General features: G+C 33.4%; 2 protein-coding genes across 4 annotated transcripts in view; both read right to left on the bottom strand.

Annotated features, from left to right (window-relative positions):
• LOC105637260 (mannosyl-oligosaccharide 1,2-alpha-mannosidase MNS1) overlaps positions 1-7,891 on the bottom strand; it is a 29,399-nt gene extending 21,508 nt beyond the window's left edge. Inside the window, exons 1-3 of one of the 3 annotated variants that reach the window (XM_012220678.4) lie at positions 7,736-7,891; positions 7,378-7,545; positions 1,521-1,568 (exon numbers count right to left, since the gene is read on the bottom strand). In XM_012220678.4, coding sequence (XP_012076068.1) covers positions 1,521-1,568; positions 7,378-7,536 — 207 coding nt within the window. In that variant the 5' untranslated portion in view covers positions 7,537-7,545; positions 7,736-7,891. Of the gene's footprint in view, positions 1-1,520; positions 1,569-7,377; positions 7,546-7,673 lie in introns of all 3 variants that reach the window. The other 2 variants (XM_012220679.4, XM_012220680.4) reach the window with 2 other exon arrangements.
• A 10,092-nt stretch (positions 7,892-17,983) lies between these two features.
• On the bottom strand, positions 17,984-24,095 carry LOC149493351 (uncharacterized). The gene is made up of 10 exons (XM_089715471.1): positions 23,753-24,095; positions 23,322-23,566; positions 22,757-23,164; positions 22,434-22,646; positions 21,682-22,097; positions 21,515-21,588; positions 21,231-21,430; positions 20,795-21,147; positions 18,289-18,425; positions 17,984-18,231 (listed from the first exon to the last, which is right to left on the bottom strand). Exons 1-10 carry the CDS (start codon positions 24,093-24,095, stop codon positions 17,984-17,986), a joined length of 2,637 nt encoding a protein of 878 aa, XP_089571597.1.
• Between the last annotated feature and the right edge of the window lie 1,535 nt (positions 24,096-25,630).

The raw sequence follows: 25,630 nt of genomic DNA, 5'->3' as shown, positions 1-25,630 counted from the left end.
ATTCAACTTGTTTGGTATAAATATTAGCTCTATGGATTTCAATGGTATTTTTGTAAATAAATAAAACTTTTAAGAATCTTTAATTCATTAAAATGAAGAATTTGGCAGAAGTATTTCAGAAACTCTCAAAATGAGGGATTGTGGTTTACAAGGGATTTATAATTCAAGGATTTTACCTTGTTTTCGTCATGCCAAACAAAAAAATTTGAACCAAATGGTCCAAATCCATGGATTGATCAAAATCCCTCATACCAAGCATAGCCCAAGAGGAGATGAGCATCAAAGCAGGGAATTCCGCATTGAAAGTTGAAAGGAAAAGAGAAGACGAATCAGCTGCAAATTTATTTATTAGACTCTAATACAAGTTCTATAACACTTCCAACTGCTATACGGTTGCTACAAGTCGCAATAGGTCAAGCAAAGCTACATGAATTTGATGACTTGAAGACATAGGAAGCAATAAGACTCCTATTGCATTGACTTGTTAAATTCACTTACAATTACTCCTATATTATGCCTTAGTTTTCCATCATCTTTTCAATTTTACCACCCCAAAAGTTCTCTATTTTTGTGCCCCCCCCCCCCCAAACTCTCTCTTCCCCCCCACCCAAAAGACCAAACTTTTGCTCTTAACAAGTATATTTATTTTTCATTTGATACGTTATATATTTTAATTAGACTTTTAAATTATATCGTATAATATATAGATAGGTGTATGTTTATGATAATTTTACCATATATTTAACTTATTCTTTTTAAATATTCATAAGTTTTATTTGAAAACTTCCAATATTAATAATAATAAGATTATTGAAGAACACATAAATTTTAATATCATGACATGAATGTATCTTTTCTTTAAATAATTTTATTAAAATAATATTTTCATAGATATATGAGTTTTATGTAAATAAATCCATAACTACAACCTAACAGTTAACCACTGGTAACACCACTTGCCATCATTCCCCCCACCCAAAACAAACACCAACCAACAAAAGAAGAAAGAGTTCAATCAATGGCTATGCAACTATATTGACTAACACCATAGTAAAAGAAAACATTTAGTTTTACAATCCTAACATATTTAGCCACTCAGAGTAGAGCCAACCCTTGAAATCCAACCACAAACTCGGAATTACTTCTTCAATGAAAAATCCTTCAAATCCAACAACAAACTCAGAATTATTTACAAATTTACAACCCTAACCCAGATACAAATTTAAATACCAGTATCTTGTGTCATACGCCCAAATAATAAAGATGAATACAGCTCAAATTCAGAAAATTCTCAGATTAACATCGCAAAACAACAAAAGAAACATGCGTATAAAGCAACTACAGATACTACTAAATTTAGAAATCAAGATAGCCCAAGCACTAAAATACAACTTTCACATGACTATAAATAACAAACAAATAAATAAAAGCGAAAACAGTACTAAATTTCTAAAAAAAAAAAAAAAAAAAAAAAAGCAAATTCAAAGCCAAAGCCATATCTACAATCATGGATCTCTTACCGTCGCTTTTAAGTTGTTCACTTCTTCATTCAGTTTGGAAACTTCCACCTGCAAATTAGTGTGAAATTTGTTATGCCCAGGCATCTAGATTACAAAACACTCAAAAGTAAAGAATATATGAAAATTCAATTTTTTATATCTACGTTCTATGAATATTTAAACATTACAATATAGCACGATATAAATCACTTGTTAAAAGTCTATTTGTTAGCAGTCAAAACTAATCAAGACCCAATCTTTCTCTCACACACACATTTTATTCTTATTTTTGCAGCAGCTCATCAAGAGATAACAATATTGCATACTTGCTACTGTCAACCACATATCAGTGAAATCAGTATAAATGATACGGTTAAAAAGTCACACTAAATGGTTCCTGCTCTCGTAACTTCAATGCTTGTTTTTTCCTTTTCAAGAATTAATGACGATTCCATCAAACATGCATTTTATATCCCTCAAGGTATAGGAAAGGAGATTTTTGGGTCTATATTCATGGCCTATTAAACCAAAATTCTTATTTCAGCTTCCTTCGATCTTCTAAATCCAGTTGATCTATCATTTAGGCATCCCCAAAGCCTTTCGTTGAAGACTTGTAGGACAAAAATCTCACAATTGAACCATTATTATTATCAAATTACACAAAAATGAAAACGATAGAAATAATTGTTCTCTTTATTTATCTAAAAAAACATAAGAAAAATAACTAACAGCATGAGTATTTATAGAAGATTATAAAATATTTTTAATGCTATGAGATTAGAGCAAATTCAACCCTTGAGAATAGATTGGAACCACAATATGGTGGGCCTTGGGGTATTTTGCAATTCACAACGAACCCTATTGGTAATTGAGATATGGAAAAGTTTTGCAAGCACAAGTATCCAGTTTTATTTTTTATTTTTAAGAGTTTTTGTAAATTATAGAAGAACAATGTTTTTATGTATTAAAATATTAGATATTGGCCTAATGATAAAAAAATGCAAACCTTTAATCATTTTTCAATTTTAGCTAATCCTTCCAATTTTGTAAATTTTAACATATCATGCTATCATAACAACTATGGCCAATTTGGTAAGTGAGAATCAGAATGTATGCATAAGGCTTAGATAGCTACATTGAGGCCACAAAAAAAATATGGTTACTATCTCTTTCCAGTATCAACAATACAAAATATTATTTTTCTTAAACTTTTCCTTTGCTAAAAAAGAAATCATTTTTAATTCATTAATTATTGGAAAACTGTTGTCTTGTGTAGTTGTACATGTTTTAGGAGCTTATTCTTTATTGTAAAGCGTAGTCTAGATATTTCCACATAGTCCTAGTTCAAAGTATAAATAGGCTTGTAACAATTTATTTCACAAGATTGAATGAAAAATTCTCTTCATACAGGAGGGAGAGTGAGTTGACACTGCCCAGCCCAGGAGGAAGAGGGGTCGCCAATCGGTCCTTACCTAGATTCCGGACATTGTCCAACGCCGCACGTTTACACGCCACTGGAAGTTCCTGCGTCCTTCTTCACATGATGGCACATGGCACGTTTTCCAGCCACCTCTCTGATAGCGGCCAGTTCCGGTCGCTTCGCCCTGCTGCTGCGCCTTCACCTAGCCCATTATCTTGGTCTGATTCCTTCAAATCAAGTTTGTTCTTTTTTTGCCATTTGTGGGTTTGTTTTTCTGATTTTCAGACCTGATTCCCTCTTTCTCGGGTTATATACAATGGGTGATGGTTCCAAAACAATTGATACTAAGGTTGTCCCTTCACATGACAATCCTTCCTTGCAAATCAGTCCGGTCAAGCTTGATGGTGCAAATTACCTTGCTTGGTCAAGGTCTTGTCTTTTATTCATCAAAGCTAGGGATTTCAAGGCTATATCACCGGTTCTAAGACTCCACTAGCACCTCTAAGTGACACCAATGATAAATGGGACTCTAAAAACTCATTAGTTATGTCTTGGCTAATCAATCCTATGGAGCTTAGAATTGCCGATGGGTATTTGATGTTGGACACCGCAACAAAAATTTGGAAAACTATGACTAGAACTTACTCTTAACATGGAAATGCTGCACGGGTGTATGAACTTTGCAACAAAGTTCATGGCTTAAAGTAAGGAGAATTTACTGTGAATCAATACTATGCAACACTGAATGACCTTTGGCAACAGCTAGAGTACTATGAGACCTATCATTCCTAGCGTGAGGAGAATGTGATAGGATATTAAAAGAAGGTTGAGACAAGGCATATATAGGAGTTCCTTGTTGGGTTGAATGCTGAGTATGACCCGATTCGGATCCAAATATTGGGTGAGGATCCGGTGATTTCCTTAGAGGAGGCCTACTCTTATGTTCAGCAGGAAGTAGAAGAGTGTGATGTTATCAATCGGATCCATCTGAGAGAGCTGGACTTATAGCCTCTCAATCTTCTCAGATTGCTCGTATATCATCTGAAGATGATTCCTGCAGATGTGATCACTGTGGAAAGTCGGGGCATACTAAGGAATCATGTTGGAAGCTACATGAACGACCAACTCATGGTCATGGTCATGGGGCTAAAAGGTCAAGTTGAACTCGACATGTTGCATATCAAGTTGAGGTGGTTGCAGCTCCTGGAAGTATATCTGCTGAAGAGGCACAGACCTTGAGGCGTCCCTTGACAAAACTTGACCCTCCATCCACTTCAGATGCTTCCTCTAATTTTGTGCATTCAAGTATTGCTTTCCTAGCTGATTCCGTTGATGATTCATGGGTAATAGGTTTAGGAGCAAACAAACATATGACAAGCTCATCTAGTAAATTCTTAACATATTCACCTTCTTCTAGTAAAGAAACTGTCCATATTGCAGATGGTTCTTTTCCTCCTATTTTGTCACAAGTTCTATTCAATGCACTTCTACCATCAACTTGAATTATGTCCTCCATATTCCCAGTTTCCAAGTAAATCTTTTATCTGTTGGTGCTATTACAAAGGTCCTTAATTGCAAAGTTGAATTTTTTTTTCTCACTCATTGTGTTTTACAATATCTAAGAACAGGGGAAACGATTGGATTTGGTAGATTGTATGATGACCTACATCTCCTTGAAAAGAGTAGCAAGTGTCTATCTCCAAGAGTCTCCCAAGCTCTGTTAGGAAGGAATAGTAGTACTAGGCAAGCAGCTATTATGTTGCATAGGCAGTTGAGGCATCCTTCTTTTGTTGTTTTGAATAAATTATATCCTAACTTGTTTAGGCAATGTCAAGTTATGATGCTTGTGAACTGCTAAACATGCAAGAAACAAATATGTTTCCCATAATAAGAAAAGTTATATTCCTTTTATGACTATCATTCTGATGTGGGAACCTACTTCTACTGTTTCATTATCTGGATATAGATGATTTGTTACCTTTTATTGATTGTTATACTAGGTTAACTTGGGTTTATCTATTGAAAGCAAAGAGATAGGTATTTTCTTATTTTCAATCCTTTCGTAATATATGATTAGCATACAATTCGATGCAAAGGTTAAATGAGAACTAATAATGGAACAAAGTACACGGAGAGCATGTTTCAAGCTTATTGAGATTCAAGGGAATTATACACCAAATTAGTTGTATGAATACTAGCGCTCAAAATGGGGGTGTCTGAAAGGAAAGATAGGCATTTGTTAGAAGTGATTAGATCTTTCTTATTCACTATGAATGTGCCTAAGACTTATTGGATAGATGTTCTTCTTTCTGCAGCATACCTTATTAACCGTATGCCTCTTAGAACACTGGATATTAAGAGTCCTATAGAAGCTCTGCAAGGTCATACCTCTTACACTGTTCCACCAAAAAGGTTTTTGGTTATATGTGCTTTGTTCATCACAGTTATGGAGGAAAATCAGAACCTAGATCCTTATAGTGTTGGTTTGTTGGTCATTCTGCCACACAAAAAGGCTATAAGTGTTACCATCCCCATCTCAAAAATATTAAAATTTTTAATTTATAGAACTTTAAAAATATTTAGAATCATAAAAATCATTTAAGAATTTGTTGTTAAATATGAGGAAAAAATATATAAAAATAATAAATCATGGAAGTTGACGATGACTGATGATGGTAGACTATGATCTGTGTTTGTTAATGATAGTCAACAATGATGACGATTCATTCATTGGGGGATCAATAAATAATTTTTATAATTTTTTCTTTTTCTTTTCCTATAATAAGTTTATCAACGTTCAAAAAATGTTTTCTTCTTTTAAAAAAGGAAAGTCATTTTCCTTTAAATTGGCCTAGTTTTCCATTTAACCAGAAAAATATTTTCCATTGACTAATTTTCTTAAGCATTCCGAACAACAGAAAATGTTTTCTAGGAAAATATTTTCGGGAAACAAACCGAGCCCTAATAAGATTATATGCTATAAAATGGGCTGTAACTTTTGTTTACAAGCAGATTTCATATTTCAAAATTTTTAATTAATAAAATAGACCAGTTTATTGGTTTCCTGGTTGTGTCACCAGAAGATTCAGCCCCTTTTCAGGTTGAATTATGATCTATAGTTCTCCTTTTTAACTATTCTCTTGCCAAATCTACAACCTAATTGGGTTAGGTTATTTTTGCTACATCATCACACATATCATCCCTTTTTGTTTTTTCTTCTTCCTAACCTCCAACTAATTTTCTACTCTTTTTTTTCTCTTTCCTTTTCCCTTCTTGCTTCCCCTCCTTTCTTCTTTGTTTCATTAATGCTTCTTTTCTTTCATTCTCTTCTAAACAAAAACTATCAACTTATCAAGTCATCATAGATAAATCACAGCCACCAATAGCTCCCCAACCTATATTATTGGAATCAATTTACATCCATGCACCACCAAGCTGCAACCTCCTCACATTCAAGACAAACCCATTGTTTTCTTTTGTTCCAGCCACAGAACCCTCACAGTTTCAATGCCACCTCAAACTAAATCAACCAAGGTAAAACCATTCTCTACACTACCTAAAGCCAAAATCCCCACGCCTTCAAACCATTTTATGGCGAACAATCACCTCTATCATCAGAATGTTTGTAACTTTGATATTGTCATCTCTCTTCCTCTTTCTTTTATGGGCATTAGAACTAACAGCGAATTGGATAGTACATTTAATTGATTTTAAGTAATATAATAGGTTTCACACTAAAGGGAATACAATTTAAAAAAATTTGGAAATTCAATTACATAATTTACATGAAACAAAACAATGGGCATCTAATTAGACAAAGTGTAAAAGTTCAAGGACTATATGTTGGCTGGGTAAGCCCAAGACCCATAGTGTTTAATCCTTTTCTATTATACCATCTCCAGCTTATTTTTTTCTTTTGTTTACACAATTAGTACCTTCTAGTCTCTTTGAATAGAGTAATGCGACAAGCATCTAACTTCCATGAGCTTGTAGTGAGTCATGGTTTGTATTCAAAGTCTAAAGTTTAGATGAAGGATACTTCTATTTTAAATTAATTTCTTCGACGAAGGGTAGCATATTCTTTAATGAACAATGCAATGTGGCAAGGAAACTAATTCTAGTGGATTTGAAATAACATTAACCATTTCATCCGCATAATTGATCAAAGAAAGTCTATGTATTATGCAATACCAATCTCATAATTTTTGAATCCCTCCATAGAAACACAGGATTACAGAATTTCTTCATATGCTACATTTTATTATAAATTCAAACTGATGCTGTTGGATCTATAAATAGAAAATAAACATCCAATTACCCTTTGCTACTCCAAAGATGATACATTGACCAATCATAGAAAATTGAGCTAAAAACAAAAACTTTAGCATCTTGCAGAATAACAAATTATATTGAACTAAACATGCGCAAATAAAGAAAGAAGAATAACAAAAAAAGTACCTCGTGTTCTCTGACGAGAGTCTGACGATCCCAAATGAGCAAAGAAGCACAAACAAAGGCGATAAAAAGCAAAGCCAAGCGCTTCGGTCTCTTGAGATAATAAGATGGATTACAATACCTCCACTTGCTTGACGATGTTGACGATCTACTCCTCCCCATTTTGATCTTCTAAACAAAAATCAAATTTGTTCTTTAAAAAAAAAACCTAAGATTTGATATTAGAACTTGAAAGGTGATCTAACAGAAAGAAATAAAAACATTGAATAATGGAATCGGAAACGTTTCAAAATGATGACCCGTTTCTGGCGAGCAGAGAGAAACGGGAATTGATGGGAAAGAAGAAGGTAAGTGATGATACTTGAAAAGAAATGCCCAGGCCAAAAGTAGAGCAGAGAAAAGCAGCTTTGACGCAAAACGTAGACTCCTTTTGCTGCCAAACAGATACCAAGGAAACGTTTGGTTACTCATCCAACTTTGCTATAAAAAATCACTTAAATAGCTTAGTAATAAAACTTTTTTTAGGGGAAAATTATGATTTTATTGTCAAAATTATATAGCATATCATCGTAATTTTAAAAAAATACACTAAAATATTATCCATGTATTTTACGTCAGATAAAGTGTATTGCCCTTCGGTCAAAATTTTGTCCCTTTGGATATTAATTTTTTAAAAATTGCAAAATTATCTCATCTTCCACATCTCAACTTTCTCCCTCTCCCATCTCAACTATCAGAACCCTGAAAAAAAATAAAAAATAAAAAGCAAATTTAACTCCATTTGAGTCTGAAGCTCTAATCGAGCGGGCATCATATATTTTTTAATTATAGAAAAATTACGATTTTATCATTATATTTTATCAAAATTAATTGGCATACCTTGTATTTTAAATATTATACTAAAATCGCTATATGTTTTGCCTATATTAAACTATCATATCCTTCTATTTAATTTTTATACTTTTACCGTTAATTTTCCAATTAAAAGATGAGAATGCCCTTATTTTTAGAGGGCTGCATCTCCATCTTCCTCTTCTCTCTGTCTCTCTCTTCTGTAAAACTTTCTTTCTTCCTTCAACAATGGAAAACATAGAAACGGTACGCAAGTGGCCACCATTAACCATCAATTAATTTTTACAATTGAATTATTTGTTCTTATTTTGAAAGAAACAAAATTACCGTCATATTCTTCATCTCAATCTTAATCCGTTCCATCTCATCTCTCTCTCTCTCTCTCTCTCTCTCTCTCTCTTCCTTATAACTCATTAAAAAAGGGCAAATTTTAATATTTTTTTTGCTTCTTTCTAATCAGTTATGATAATCAAAATCTATTAGACCTTATTTCTCTAACTTTAGCTTTACTTAACTTTGTCTTAGCAAATTTCCACTCAAAGTAAAGGTAGTAAGAGAGCTAACCCAACAAAATCAAGAATCAATAAGTTCTATCAATGGCAATACTCAATGCAAAATGTTTGAGCATTAACTCAAACAAAAACATTAACCCGACAAACCAACAAAACCCATTTCACTTCTTCCTATCCAAGACCTACCTAAAGGTCTAACCATGTCAAAACTAGTTCTTGCAAGTTCTGCCACAGCTGGAGCTTTCTTTAAAAGATTGAGTTTATCTAATCCAGCTATGGCTGCTCAACAAATAGAAGAAATAGCAAAAGGTGATAATCGTGGAATAGCTCTTCTACTTTCAATAATACCAGCCATAGCTTGGGTGCTATTCAATAAGATGATCAAAATCCATGTGAAGGAAGAAGATTGATCAAAATACAGATGAAGGAATTCGTTTGATCGAGTTTTGAATTTTGTCCAATTTCAGAACTAAGAAAAATTGTTAATGAAAAAAATTAAAAGAATTTACAAGAGAGAGAGAAAGATGGTGCCTCTTAAAATGAGGGCATTTTTGCATTTTTATAGAATATTAAACGGAAAAAGTACAAAATTTAGACAGAAGGACGTATGAGTTTAACGGAACCAAAATTTGAGGGTAAAACAATGTATTTTAAAAACGTGAGGGTAACCTAGTCAATTATGGTAAAATACAGGGATAAAATAGTAATTTTTTCATTAATTATTTAGTTCTCAAAAGGAACGATTCATCTATTAGGATTGCACAATCAGAAGCGTTTGATGGATATGATGGTTTATTTGGCTCTTTTCTTTCAAAAAAAAATCTTATATTCTTTCATAGATCTTTCAAAAGTGCAACATTTGAAACTTATAGTATTGCTTGAAAGATTCTATAGCATAATCTTAGGAATATAATGTTGTAATTTTGTATTGATTCCCGATGGTATATGTAACCAATTGTGTATTGGATGGTTTTGCTAACAATGGAAGCAATTTTGGAATTGTAAACCATTTAGCATCTGATGATGCAAGAACATGACCAGAATCTGTTGTGAAAGAATTTGGATTTGATGAGAAAATTATATTGGCAGTGAAAGAATATTATTAGATGACTCTACTTGGGTTAATCATCTAAAGGTGTACCTTTGCCTTTTGGTTGTGTAGTTTCAAGAATAACTTGTCACTTGAGTTCTAAAAGTTCCCAAGGGAGACATGTTTACTTTAGGAGAAACCAACTTCTGAGGAACCAGAGATATATAGTGAAGTGACTATTAGTTTTCTAAGCCTGGATAATCAAAACGAGTAGTGCTTGAGAAGTCTGCAGAAAGAATGACTCAACATATCAAGTCATTATATATAATTGCACACATTGATAGAAAATCCATTTCAAGGGTTCTTATAGACAACGGATCAGTATTGAATATAATGTCATTCAAAACACTCTTAGATATTGGGAGGACAAAGGAAGATCTTATAGCTACCAACATTTTAGTGTCGACTTTTACTGGTGATGTGTCAAAAACCATGGGAGTACTACTAGTAAAGGTTACTGTTGGTAGTAAAACATCTTTGCCGGCCTTCTTTGTTGTTAGGTCCACTACTGGTTATAATGTGTTACTAGGAAGGGACTAGATTCATGCCAACTGGTGTGTGCCTTTGTCTTTATATCAGTTTTTGTTATTTTGGAAAGGTGATGATGTGGAAGTTGTGTGGGTGGATCCTAAACCTCTCCAAGCTAACTCCAATGCCTTAGAAGCACAGTTGTATAATGTGGATTTCAGTCCCATCCATTGTACTAGAAAGGGTTGGACTCGAAGGGAATCATTGGAAGTTGAAGTAGTGGAAGTGGAAGAAGATTTTTCTTTTGAGGAAGGCAACACCTTAAATCAGTTTGAGTATACAGTTAGAAGTTTCAGAGGATACTAGCTCATCTCTTGATAGCTCATCAAATGTTTCTGAAGTCAGTTCAAAATCATCATTAGCCATCCCGCCTTATAAGAGACCGAGGTGGGAGCTTGAGGTGATAGAGCTCCATGATTAAGAAAACATATTCCAATAAGGAGATGGCAGCAGCTGCAGCTGCTATCTCTAAAGCTTATTTGAAGTAACTATTTGACAGGTTAGCTATGGAAGAGTCAGAGGAAGTTGATGGGGTTGAGGTGATCTTTGAGGAAGAATCGATATATGATTTTAGGGAAGAGATCCAGTTGCATGAGCTTAACCCTACGCCACCAAAGTTGGATGACATTCTTACAGGAGTCTAGGATCCTTTGGAAGAAATTAACCTCCGCACACCTGAGGATCCAAGATTAATATATGTTAGCAGCCTATTGCTGAAGCAAAAGATCATAACTGTTTATACTCACAAGGCCTTATAGAAAATGCTTATTGGCTATCAAGTAATACATGAGAGCTGCACAAGAGAAATGCCAGTGGTTGTTACCTCAAGGAGTACTATCCCCCAGGTGGGAAATGAAGGATCACTAGCAATGAATGCAGTGGGGCTGATCTCATAGCCCCATTAAGAAAGGTCACCTGTAGCAAGCAACGGAACAATTATAGGAAGGTGACATAGCTGATCCCACGACACTTATGAATAAAGTAAATAGGCCTACTAGTTATTTCTTTCATAAATGTGTAACGACCGATTCACAGCTTTAAATATATTCATACAAATCCCAGAAAAAATAAATATTAAAAAAGAGGTTCAGTCGAGGTTCATATCTTGAAACTGGTGCTAAGTCTACTAGTGCTATGAAATAGTAGAGGAGTGTGTCTCATGGCTTTTTATCTAAGCATGTACTTGAGAAGAAGAAAGTGGATCGCTCAGAAAGAAAGGAGTAAATCTCAGTAATAACAATATATAAAATTGAAAGAGGAGTCGTTTGCAAAGCATAATTAGGTGGATCCAACAAAGATAAGCAGGTGTGATAGATAACATACCTGTGGAAAAGAGATAAATGAAACATCTAAAGCTTAATCAGTGAGAAGAGGAGACAGTCGACATATTAGCCAGGGGAGTCACCTCAATTTGGAAAATATATCTAGAAACAGCTGATAGAGAGGATGATGAACCAGTTGTAAATTTCCCTTGAGAGAACCTGACAGAAAGAAAGGGTTCAAAGTTTAGCAGAGGAACTTATTTGAGGAGCAGGTGTATTAGCAAGAGCATCGCCCAAGGAGTTAGCAAATGAAGTAGTGGAACCTGTTACTGAAAAATTAAAGGTACACAATTTATATTCTATCTCAAAGGAACTAGTTCTTTCCCTTGGTCAGAGTAGAAAAATATTTTCACTGGTGCCAAAGTCTGGAAAAATGATTGTCCGTGGAATTGGTATCGAAAACTTGGTGCCTCTAGAATAATTTTTTATTGGTTCTAGGTTGATTCTCTAAAAAGTTCACCAAAGACAAGATACAGACACCATGCTATTTAATTCTCATTCACAAATTCATTGCCATCCATACCCAATTATATATATATTAGTTATTATATATGTTATTTAACAAAAAAAAAAGAAAAAAAAAAAGAAGAGAAGAAGAATGAAGACGAAGATGACACAAAGCAAACAAACCTAACATTAGTGAATATATATATAAATAGGATTTGCTTGTAGAGTCTTCTTTGGCCAATATATATATATATATAAGAAAAATGAATATGAGATAATTAGTGGGTTTGTGTTGGTAGTGGTTTTATGTGCATGCTAGTCTTTTTCTGGTTCTGTGTTTGTTTACACTGATGGAGAACAAGACAAAGAGATGGAGTTTTTGATAATAATAGTTGAGTAGTGTTAAAATACTATGGTTTTTGGGAGCTTGAAGGATAGTTTTTTTGGATTGTATTTTTGTACTTTTAAATCATAAATGGGTGTGCATATGAAAATGAGCCAACATATTAAGCATGACCTAATAGGCCAACTTAACATGGGGGCTCATTTTGTGATTTTTTATATTTGAGCTTTGTATTTTGAATTTGGGCTTGGATTTTAAATTAATTAGGACCAATTTATATTATTTTATATAATTAATTAATTAATTAATTTAATCAATTAATTAATTAAAAAAAAGGGATAATAGAAGACGTGAGTCGCAATTAGGGAAAAGGAGAGCACTCCTCAAGCAGTTGTTCATGTATAGGAGGTGGAAACCAAAGTAGCCAATGAGGGTAACGTGCATCAGTGGATCTTTTAGTAACTGCTTGTGGAGCCTGTAAAAAAAGCAAGGGAACAACCAAATTCTCCGAAGAATTCAACCAAACTCCCCATCAAGTCAATCAGTTTAATTTCAAGCATTGTCTTTATTTTTCCAAACCACTGTCTATTTATATTTCTTGTAATTACAAGCTCTCTTTTCAATACAAGCAATTAGAATTCCATTTACTTTTTAAGCAATCAAGCTCTCTTTACAATTTCCTCTACTCAAATTTATTTTAATTTCATTACCGGTGAAGCGTATGCTATGGATCCAAAACCTACAACCTAAAATTCATATCAAACACGATATTAATTTTCAGTTGGTGTACTTCACACTCGGCACGCCCGTAATTCATAATTCAAGCTGTCAGCCAGTAGATCGTTGCTCTTTTCCCAAGAAAGAACCAACAGTATCATGACAAAGCATGCACTATTGAAATTGTAAACGAGTAAATTAAGACGATGCTTGAATTAAGAAATGAGCTATGTATATATTGATTATAATGAGAATAATGATATGATGGAGGATGGGAATTATGTATGGAGTGATCGCCCGCTGGATGGACTATAAATTACATGTTGAATATTAATTTTTCTCGATATATGGAACGCTCCATTTTTAGGGGAGATGCTATCGGATTTTCAGTAACATATCCATGAGTAATTAGATTGATTGTATTATCTATAAGGAATTAGATATCATAAGAACTTTTAATTATTATTATTGTTATTCTTAGTATTCAACTTGGCTAAGGATGTGAAGTAACAATATTAAGTTAGCATAAATACATGAATGAGAGAATTATAAATTTGATATAAACTAGTTAATTAAAATAAATAATTAGAGTAACCGTGGTTAAACCATAAATGATTACAAATATTCATCTACTAGAAGTTCTTATTAGGATTTCTTTTCTAAATGTTTTAGATTCAAGGATTTGATTATTGAAAGCTAATAGAGGATTGGGAACATGATTAGTTGTGCTTTAAGCATAAAGAATTTTGAATAATGTTAGATAACTTGATTGCCTAATCATATGCATTCATGCATACATGAATATTATGATTTGATGCATACATGCCTTATAATGTAAATGCTATATATGAACTAAATAGAATGAATGATGATAAATTCATGATGACTTAATATTGCATGAAATATGATATGAATTGTCTTGTGCTTGGATGGTCTTGAGATAAAGTAGAACCATGGTGATAATTTGGCCATGGATACCACCAAACACTGCAGCCAACCAATGCCTTACAAGCATCAGTATTATATATATAGTTATGACGAGATTTGCAAGCTTGGGAGTTTAAAGACTCCAACAGGATGCTAGATCTCATATGAATGGCGTACGGTGTAGCTTGCAAGCATCAGGAGTTTAAGGATCCGTCAGGACGCTAGGCACATCTAATGATGATGTGGGTTCTGCTAACAAAGTCACCCGATGATGTGACTCGAGGCTATATTTGATTATATGTGGATGCTTTACATGCCATTGTATGAATGGATGTGTGACCATAATAGGTTATGAGTATTATGTAGAGATTTTCATATTGTATGACTGTGTGGGGTGAGAGAGTTACCTAGCTCTACTCATTAAGTTGAGACGCTCACCCCTATCTTAATTATTTTTCACAGGTTTAGATTTATCCTTAGTGTCAGTCCTTTTGCAACTAATCGATTAAGGAACTTAAAGTATAATTGAAGTAGACATAGTATTTGAAACTCAATTTACAACTAATTAGTCCTGCAATTAAGATAAATATGTGTATTGAGATTCATGTTAATGAAAGCTAATGCTTGTATTTATGATTTAAATAATTATGTAATGTGTAATATGGGCCTTTGGACTATTAATGTGAGTTATTTACTGAAATGAGATGAGCTTAGTGAGCCCTGATTGAGATGATATGATGATAGTTATAATGGGCCCGAGGCCGATTATGTGAACAAGAAAGCATATATATGATTTTTCAGACATACTAAGGGCCTTAACATCCTTAAATCCAACTAGGTCCTAATCCCGATCTGGCGTAAGGTGATGTGTCATAATATATTATATGAAGAAAAAATGTATTTACTCTTTTTTAAATATTTTTTATCTTTGACTATTATACCAAAAATGTCAATATAACTTTTTTTATAAATTTAAAAATGATAAAGCACTCTACCTCAACAAGTTAAGAGCAATAAATTCACCTTCTTAGTTGATCTAAAAATAATAAAAAAAGACTTCTTGCTTTTGCAAATTGAAATAATCTATTTTACTCAAATTATAAAATTATCTGAAAGGAAACCAAGCGTCATGAATTGCATTAACCATTAGATATCTTTTGCTCAAGATATTAATTTTAACCATTATCCAAAAAAGTATTAAACATAAAAAAGAAATAAAAATTTGTATGACAAATTTAGTAGATGTAATTCTCATATGCATAGTACTCAAAAGGAAATTAAAATTTTTTAAAAAATAATTATAAATACTCTCTCTTTCTCTCAAAATCTAAAACCTAAAAGCTTTCTTTTCTTTTTTCACGGGCGGCCATTGGTGAGCTCTCACCAGTGGTTAGCCCTTTGCCTTTTTGGTTTATTTTTTTGTAAATAATCCTTAAATCTGTATATAAATCTAAGTTATTGTTGCCAAATATTGGAATTTATTATTGTCCATATCTTGAAATTTTATTCTCAGATCTAGTTCTGAGTTATTGTTGTCACCATTATGGGGATTTTATCTAGGCTCTTTTGTTATTTAGATTGTTATGCAAAAAGAAGTGCAAATCTCCTCTCGAATAAAAGGAAGAAATTTGAAAGTAATCAGATTGGACTTGTAGAAAGATCAGAGTCAAACAGTAGCCATGAACAACCACCAAATGGAGCAAGCTATCACTTATGGCACAAATATTATGCTCTTTTAACTCGATTAGATACTTTAAATCAATATCGTGTTTTTTATTCTTTATATAAGTGGTTTATTATTAGATTTCATATAGAAAAAATATAGAAATATATTGATTTGTATATCATATCTGTATAAAATTTTCTTTTAATAAAATTTGTAGTTTGATTCCTTCTCAAAAAAAATTTAGAGGATAATTAATTAAATTGTAAAATAATTCAATGTTACATCAATTTATAGTATAATTACTAATTATTTCAAAACTAACTAGCATCTATATAATAAATATATAAAAACAAAAGCCTAGAAGCTCATGTGCCATAATTTTAGAGTGTTAAAGTGTTTATGTGGCAAAATGTTAATCTATTGAGTTGGAAATAATTTCTATATTTTTAAAATTTATTTTTATTATAATTAATAGACAACTTAATTAATATCATTAATAATATCTTCAGTTTTTTAAATAATTACTAAAATTAATAATATTATCTATATCTATATCTATATATAATTCTGAAGCAAAAAATATTTTCAAAAATGTTAATGTGGCACTCTATTCTTTAAGCATTCCTATTATCCTTTTTTTACAAATTTTTAAGTTTTTTTTTTCCTTTTTTATTATCATTTTTACAATTTGATTGGTCATTCAAATATTTTTTAAATTCAAAAATTAAGATTTTATGATATTAGTTAATACTTTTGAAATTTAATATTATCTATTTAAAACTATTTTTTCTTTTTTTACTATCATTTTTATAATTTGATTGGCCATTAAAATATTTTTTAAATTTAAAACTAAAATATTTTTTAAATTTGAAAGTTAATATTTTTTTTTTGATATTAATCAATACTTTTCAAATTTAATCTTATCTATCTAAAACTATCTAGCTATATATATCCTCCTTGGTTGAGTCTCAATTCTCTATATTTTTTTTTTCTTTCGCAATGGTTATTCTCTGTATTTTTTTTCTTTCACAATAGTTTCTTCTTATTTTTTTGTTATTTCTTTCAATTCACTGGACCATTATACATATTCAATTGTTCATTGACTTTTTTTTTTTTTCATATTTGTAGATAGTTGCTATAACATCCAAATACTCTAAGGCTAGGTATATGATAAAATCTTGAAGAATGGTGACATTGGATTCATGAAGATGATTCCAACCAAGTCCATGCGGATAGCTTTATTCGATTACATAATTTTGAATTTTGAATTGTCATTAATTGGAATACTCATTTATCAATACGATCAATTCATTTTAGTTTTGTGTAGTAATAACTTAGTTTGTATGTCTTTATTTAACTTTGAATTAGATTGTAAAACAATACCCGTGTAATGCGCGGGCCTTCATCTAGTATTTATATATTCTTGATGCAAAAAATAGTTTCAAAAGGCCGGCATGAAACCCTATTCTTTCAGCTTTTCTATTTTTCTTTTTTTTATAAAATTTGAGCTTTTCTTTTTTTCTTTAAGTGAATAATTTTATTTATATCATCTATATTAAATTAAGTAAATTTATTAAAACTTTATCTATATAAATTATCTACTACGAAACAATCTATTCTAAATTTCAAATTTAAGATATTCTCTATAAGATGTAAACCCTATTTATCTCTTTATATTTCTCTTTTTATCGGCTAGCTCTCTCCTTTCTTGAAATAAAAAAAGAGTTGATATAAAAAATAAAACATTAATGTGTTTTTTTCTCATTTTTGCATTTATGCGTTCCTCATTTTTTCTCATTTATGCAGGATGATTTATACTAATATTGATGCGGAACCCCAAGAATAGCGTCTTGACACCTAAAATCAGATTTGATATAGAAATCCTAAATCCCAAATTAGGGATTTCTTCTTGGATGGAATTGCAGATCTTAACCCAATAATCAACTAGAAGTATGAACCAAAGATATCAAGGTGAAAGGAGGAATGCCACAAAGATTAATTATCTTTGATAAGTTCGAAAACAAGTTCAATGAGAAACCAAAGTGAATTCGCCTCTCTTAAAATAAAATATATATACTGAAAGTCCATCAATAATGCTTGAAAGCTAAGTATTTATTTGTAGAAAACCCTAAAACTAATTAAAGCATAAATCCCAATTGAAATATGCCCAATTATACTAATTTAAACATAAGCTAAATATAAGGCCTAATGTCCACATGTTTGAATCATGTGAACCAGCCTTGGATCTTCCTGCAAGCCCATCTCTTTATTTGGCACTTTATCATTAGGCCCAAATATCTTCTTGACCAATCCATCAAATACTTCCTTGACTTTCTTAGTCCTTGCCCTTGTAATAGGTCCACTTAGGAGTAGAATATCCTCTTGTGCAATTAGAGTTTGTGTATTTATATCATTCTCCCTCTCTTCAAAATGATTCGTCCTTGAATTTTCACCTATATCAAAAGAAAAAAGATCAGAAACATTAAATGTTGCACTCACATTGTACTCACCTGGAAGATCCAATTTATAAGCATTATCATTGATCTTTTTCCACAACTTGCTATGGACTATTGCCTTTTGCTTGTAACTTTGATTTCCTCTTAGTAGGAAACCTTTCTTTCCTTTATATTCACCCACACCCAATCTCCTGGCTCGAATGCGACAATTCGTCGCCCCTTATTGGCTTGTGTTGCATATTGTTTGTTTTTATTCTCTATATACTGTCATATTTGTCCATGCATCCTCTTTACCCTTTCAGCATTTTTTTGTCAATCTAGATTAGTAATCTCATTCAAAGGCAAAGGTAACTGTCATGGTCAGCCCACCTTGGTAGGTATTGTCCGCTTTGGGCCACGCAGGCCCGCACGATTTTGTCCCTTGGGCCAGGCTTTTCAACCCACCCCAAAAGGCGCCTACCAGGTTAAGCTACCACCCCTCTTATGTACTGATCGTGAACCTTGTGCATAGCCGATGTGGGATTTGCCTAAGGTGAGTGCACTGCCTCTCTGCAGCCACCGCTCACCCCCCCTTAGGGACTCAGCGCCCACGCTGAGGTTTGCCCCACCACCGGCCAGAGGAACAAGGCTTGGCTCTGATACCAAATGTCATGGCCCCAACCTTGGTAGGTATTGTCCGCTTTGGGCCACGCAGGCCCGCACGGTTTTGTCCCTTGGGCCAGGCTTTTCAACCCACCCCAAAAGGCGCCTGGCAAGTGTGGAGCCCACTCCACCTTGACCAAGTATTGTCCGCTCTGGTGGGCCCATCCTCCCCCTCACGGGTTTGTCCTCTATGGAGTTCTCTCCTCCAAGAGGCGCCTGGCAAGGTGGGCCCACCAGAGCGGACAATACTTGGTCAAGGTGGAGTGGGCTCCACACTTGCCAGGCGCCTTTTGGGGTGGGTTGAAAAGCCTGGCCCAAGGGACAAAACCGTGCGGGCCTGCGTGGCCCAAAGCGGACAATACCTACCAAGGTGGGCTGACCATGACAGTAACAGATCCAATGGGTTGGAGGATTAAAACTAAACAACTTCAAAAGGAGATAAACCTGTAGAAAAATGCACATTTCTATTATACGCTGTTTTCGCCGAAAATCCCCCCAAAGGACCCGAAAACATCCTTTTTATTTTTTATTTTTATTTATTTATTTGTTTATTATTATTATTTTGTTTAAATCCTTGGATTAAAAGACTTTTAGATGATATTGAACCCATCATCCTCGTATCATCATTGGATCAGGCAGGGCATAAAAAACACGCGTCAACAGTTTGCCCCCACACTATATCATTAATTGTGTAAACAATTAATGTTAAAGTGTCCCACTGACGCGCCTTCAGTCTGGTAATCATCTTCAAAGCTCGGTTTGGTCGGCTTTGTTAGCTCCAGTCGGATTGGTAATGATCTCTAAAACTCGGTCTGATTGGTTTTGAAGATACCTCCGAAGCTCGGTCTGATTGGCTCGAAGGATTTTTGATTTGATTTGATTTGATTTGATCATCTGGTCGATCCCCAGTGAAGTCGCCAATTTGTTTTCGCCGAAAATCCCCCCGAAGGACCCGAAAACATCCTTTTTATTTTTTATTTTTATTTATTTATTTGTTTATTATTATTATTTTGTTTAAATCCTTGGATTAAAAGACTTTTAGATGATATTGAACCCATCATCCTCGTATCATCATTGGATCAGGCAGGGCATAAAAAACACGCGTCAACATACGCAAATGCAACTAATAAAATACACTCTTCCCATGATTTTAAATTCTTTTGAATGACAATACACAATAAGGTAGCTAAAGTTCTATTAACTACTTTAGTTTGTCTATCAATTTGTGGATGGCAAGTCGTAGAAAACAAAAGTTTAGTACCCAACTTTCCCCATAAAATTTTCCAAAAAAGTAACTAAGGAACTTAACATCCCTATCACTTATAATTGTTATAGGAATCCCATGCAAACGTACTACATCCCTGAAGAACAAATCGGCTATATTTGTGGTATCATCAGTTTTATGGCAAGGTATGAAATGTGCCATCTTAGAAAATCTATCCACTACCACAAATATTGAATCCATGCCTCTTTTTGACCTAGGAAAACCTAATAAAAAATCCATAAAAATATATATCCAAAGTTCACTAGGTACAAGTAAAGGTGTATACAACCCATGTGGCATGAGTTTAGAGTTAGCCTGTTTACATGCAATGTATATAGAACAAACCCTCTCCATATCCCTACATATATGTGGCCAAAAGAAATGCTCATGAAATATATCTAAAGTCTTATGCATACCAAAATTTCCCATTAATCCCCCATAATGAGATTCACGCACAAGCAACTCCTTAATGAGCAATTAGGCACGCATAGTTTATTCTCTTTAAACAAAAAGCCTTCTTGCCTATAAAACTTATGAAATGCTACCTTTTCACATGCTTCACACACATTAGCAAAATCAGAATCTTTAGCATTCAATTTTTTGATATAGTCAAATCCCATCAATTTAGAGCAAAGTGTAGAAATCAAAATATACCTGCGTGAAAGTGCATCTGCCACCACATTTTCCTTATATTGCTTGTACTGAATAACATAAGAGAATGCCTCGATATACTCAACCCATTTGGTATGGCGATAGTTTAGCTTCCCTTGCCTCTTCAAATGCTTTAAAGATTCATGATCCGAATGAATCACATATTCTTTAGGCCATAAATAATGTTGCCATGTCTCAAAAGCTCTCACTAAAGCATAAAACTCTTTATCATATGTGGAGTAATTCAATACTGCCCCATTAAACTTTTCGCTGAAAAACGCAATTGGCCTTTTTTTTTCTTGCATTAAAATGCCTACAATACCCACTCCAAAAGCATCACATTCAATTTCAAAGGTCTTATCAAAATCAAGTAACAGCAATAAAGGAGCAGAACTCAATTTATCTTTTAACGAATTAAAAGAAATCTCTTGATCATTACCCCATTAAAGTCCACATCTTTCTTGATCACCTCAGTTAAAGGTGCAACAATTGTGCTGAATCCTTTCACAAATCGCTTATAAAAACTAATCAATTCATGAAAACTTCTCACCTCAGTTATACTCTTAAACGTTGGCCAATCCTTGATTGTCTTCACCTTTTCCTCATCTACTTCAATGCCCCTTGCACTCACAACATAACCTAAAAGGATAATTCTTTCCATGCAAAAACTACATTTTTTTAAATTAGCATATAATTTTTCTTTCCTAAGCACATCAAACACACATTGCAAATGATGCATATGCTCATCTAAGCCCTTACTATATATTAAAATATCATCAAAGTAGACTACAATAAACCTGCCAATAAATGCATGAAAAACATGATTCATCAATCTCATAAAGGTAGTAGGTGCATTTGTCAAAACAAAAGGCATTACCATCCATTCATACAATCCATATTTGGTTTTGAATGTTGTTTTCCATTCATCATCGAGCTCCATTCTAATTTGGTGGCATCCACTTTTTAAATCAATCTTAGAAAATATGCAAGATCCATGCAATTCATTTAACATATCATCTAATCTAAGGATAGGATGATGATACTTTACAGTGATTTTATTAACTGCTCTACAATCTATGCACATCCTCCATGAACCATCTTTCTTTGGCACTAACAGTACTGGTACTGTGCATGGACTCATGCTCTCCCTCACACGTCCCTTTGCCAATAGCTCCTCAACTTGCCTTTGAAGTTCCTTTGTCTCCTTAGGATTACTCCTATATGCTAGTATGTTAGAAAAGGAAGCTCCAGGTATAAAGTCAATTTGATGCTCTATCCCTTTAATAGGTGGCAAACCCTTTGGTACCTATTCGGGAAAGACATCCTCATATTCCTGCAATAAACAAATAGCAACACTAGGCAAAGTAGAGGTAAGTGCATTAGTATTCAAATAAGTGTCCATGCACATGAGTACAATTAATGGCTTTGTGCATAAAAAACGCTCTTACACTCTCTTTCTTTTGCATACAAGCTCACTTTCTTTTCTTTTGCTATTTTTCTCTCCTCTTTCTCACTTTTTTTTGTCTTCTTTTTTCTCATTCTCTCCTTTTTTGATGCTCTCATCATCTATCTCTTTCTTTTCATCATAGGCTTTTTTTAGCCTCAAATGATCATCATACACTTCTTTGGGTATTAAGGGTACAAGAGTAATAGGCCTACCATGCATCATAAAAGAATATCTATTCGTGTAACCATCATGCTTCACACGCTTGTCATATTGCCATGGCCTACCAAGTAAAATGTGACTAGCTTGCATTGGTACAACATCACATAACACCTCATCAGAATATTTACTAATAGAAAATGAAATTAGCACTTGTTTATACACCCTAATCTCCCCACATTCATTCAACCACTGAAGTTTATATGGTCTAGGATGTTTAATGCATGACAAATTCAACTTCTCAATCAAAATACTGCTAACTGCATTAGTGTAACTTCCCCATCAATTATCATACTACACACCTTACTATTAATATGGCATCTAGTGTGAAAAATGTTCTCACGTTGCTCATCAATAATCTCATCATCCATATGTAAGCTCAAAACACATCTAGTAATGTATACATCCCCTTTCACAGCATATACTTCATCACTAGCATCTTCTAAAGGAGGCATATCATCACTATCACTATCATCATGATCATTCTCAATTGTCCCATCATCTTTCATAATCATAGCTCTTTTGTTTGGACATTGAAATGCAATATGTCCAATTCCCAAACATCTAAAGCATTTAGTATTTCTATACTTATTATCTTGGGAAGAAGTATTACCTTTTTCATGGCTGCCCGTTTTCTTTTTGCCTTTGTCCATCTCATCCTTGGACCTTTGAACAACCCTGTTATCCTTATTTTTACTCCTACTTGGTTTCTAAGAGGAGTTAGAGTTCAAGCTGCTTTAAGCATACTTGCTTGCATCCTTTTGCTTGAGCTGCTTCTCTACCTTCATTGCCATGTGAACCATATCTTCTAATTCCACATAATATTGTAAGTCCACTACATTAGCAATGTCTTGGTTCAACCCACACAAAAATCTGGCCAATGTTGCTTCTCAGTCTTCTTCCACATTTGCTTTGATCATGGCAATTTCTCTCCTTGTGGTAATCTTCCACACGTCTAGAACCCTGAGTGAGGCTTTGTAGGCGATGATACGAGTCCCTATAGTAATGACTTGGGATAAATCTCTTTCTCATTACAGCTTTCATGTCATTCCATGTCTCAATAGGCCTTTCTCTATTCCTACACCTGCTAATGATCAGTTCATCCCACCATACTAGTTCATAATCAGTAAATTCAAAAGTTGCCAACTTTACGTTCTTCTCTTCAGAGTAGTTATGGCATTCAAAAATTTGCTCTACTTTCCTTTCTCACTCAAGATAAATATTAAGATCATTTTTACCTTAAAAAGAAGGAATCTTCATTTTGATGCTTCCAAGGTTCTTATCCATAGTGTCTTGACCTCTTTGCTCTCTTCTCAGCCTTTGATCATATCTAGGTGCAAATCTGCCCCCTCCATCTTGCTCATCCTCACCGTCATCTTCCTCCTCAAATTCATCCCTATAGTTTTTAGGAGTATGTGGTCTTCTATTTTGATGTCTTATATTAGGAACATGCTTAGGACGCCCCCTTTGCAACTCTTCAATATGTGTATCTTGCCTCTCCATCCTATCTCGGAATTTTCCAAACACCACTTCCATTCTTTCAAATTGTCTTTGCATAACTCGCAACGTAGATGATATATCTTGTTGTTGCTTCGGATTCTCGTGGTCACTCTTGTTGGAATTCTCACTCTTCTTAGACATGATTTTAAACTTGAAAGAAACATATGTTAGAGATAATTCTCACACGCTCCCTTACGTGTTTACACTTAATTGATGTCACACACTCGTGTTTCATACAATTCAGGCTTTTTTTCCCTCTTTTATGCTCACTACTCTTGCCTTTTACCACTCTAAGAATTCTCTTTTGGCTCTTTAAGGAACTAAACTTCAAACTAATCAATAGATAATTAAATTATAGCATCTCAAAGAAGGAGAATAAAGACTCGAAGATAGAGACTTTTAAACAATCAATAGAAACAAAGAAGGAAATTGAAGAACACAATTGAAAAAATCTTGCTCAAATTTTTTTCTTTTTGCGTGCAAATTTCAATAATCAAGCAATTCTATTTTTTATTAATTTTTTTCTTTTTTTTAACTTGAATTCAAAAATGAAATATAAGCTCAAATTGAATCAGGAAGCAAGAGAACTTCAGATTACAACTTTGTATGATGAAATCGCAAACAATAAATTTTTTTTCTTTTTCTTTTTCTTAACTAGATTGGAGCAATATTTCTTTTTTTTAGCAATAGTTGCGAACAGAAATAAACAGAAGCAAACGGAATCAAAAGAAAGCAAACGGAAATAAACGATAGCAAAACGAAAGTAAATGGAAGCAAAACGAAAGCAAATGGAAAAAAAAAAAAAAGAAAGCAAAACAAAGAGAGATAGAGCCTGATTTGAGCAAAGCTCTAATACCAAATGATGCGGAAACCAAGAATAGCGGCTTGACACCCCAAATAAGATTTGATATAAAAACCCTAAATCCCAAATTAGGAACCCTAATTCTCGAATTAGGGATTTCTTCTTAGATGGAATTGCGAGTCTTGACCCAATATTCAACTAAAAGTATGAACCAAAGATATCAAGGCGAAAGAATGAAAACCATAAAAATTAATTATCTTTAATAAGTTCAAAAACAAGTTTAATGAAAAACCAAAGAGAATTCCCCTCTCTTAAAATAAAACGTATATACTATTTTGTAATTTATGAGCCCCTTGCTGGGTAAGGATGCGTGATTTTTCCATAGAAGGAAAGAATCAAAGCAGAACGGGTTTGGTTGATTTTATTTATTGAAAGCGATTTTCTTCTTATTAGACTTGTTTTATTAATCCTCATAAATGACAATCCTTTTGAAAAGGGATTAGTAAAAGTACCTCTTACATTGGTAAGATTTTTAGTTTTAAGAGACGCCACCCTTTTAAAGAAAAATTTCGAATTAGTCGATTCTTTGGAATTGACTAACTCGGTTTTAAACCAAAAATAGGGTTCAGGAGTTAGATACGATATGGAAAGGTGTTAGGCACCCATATCACCCGGTTAAACCAGCCCCTCATTGTCCATTAATTCACAATGATTTAATAATAAAATTAACTAAGATTGAGATGTAAAATACTTTTTAATGCAATTTTTTGAAAACATGTCAATTAAGCATTTTGTTGTAAAGCATTAAATAAACATACAAAAGAAAGGGGGTAGGAGAAAAGAATTACAATCCATCTCATATTAATATAATCTA

This window comes from Jatropha curcas, chromosome 10 (genome assembly GCF_041381405.1).
Source record: "Jatropha curcas cultivar XTBG-Jc1 chromosome 10, XTBG_Jcur_1.0, whole genome shotgun sequence".
NCBI classification, from domain to species: domain Eukaryota; kingdom Viridiplantae; phylum Streptophyta; class Magnoliopsida; order Malpighiales; family Euphorbiaceae; genus Jatropha; species Jatropha curcas.
Note: the sequence above shows the minus strand (reverse complement) of the source record. Positions and strands in the feature narration are given on the sequence as shown.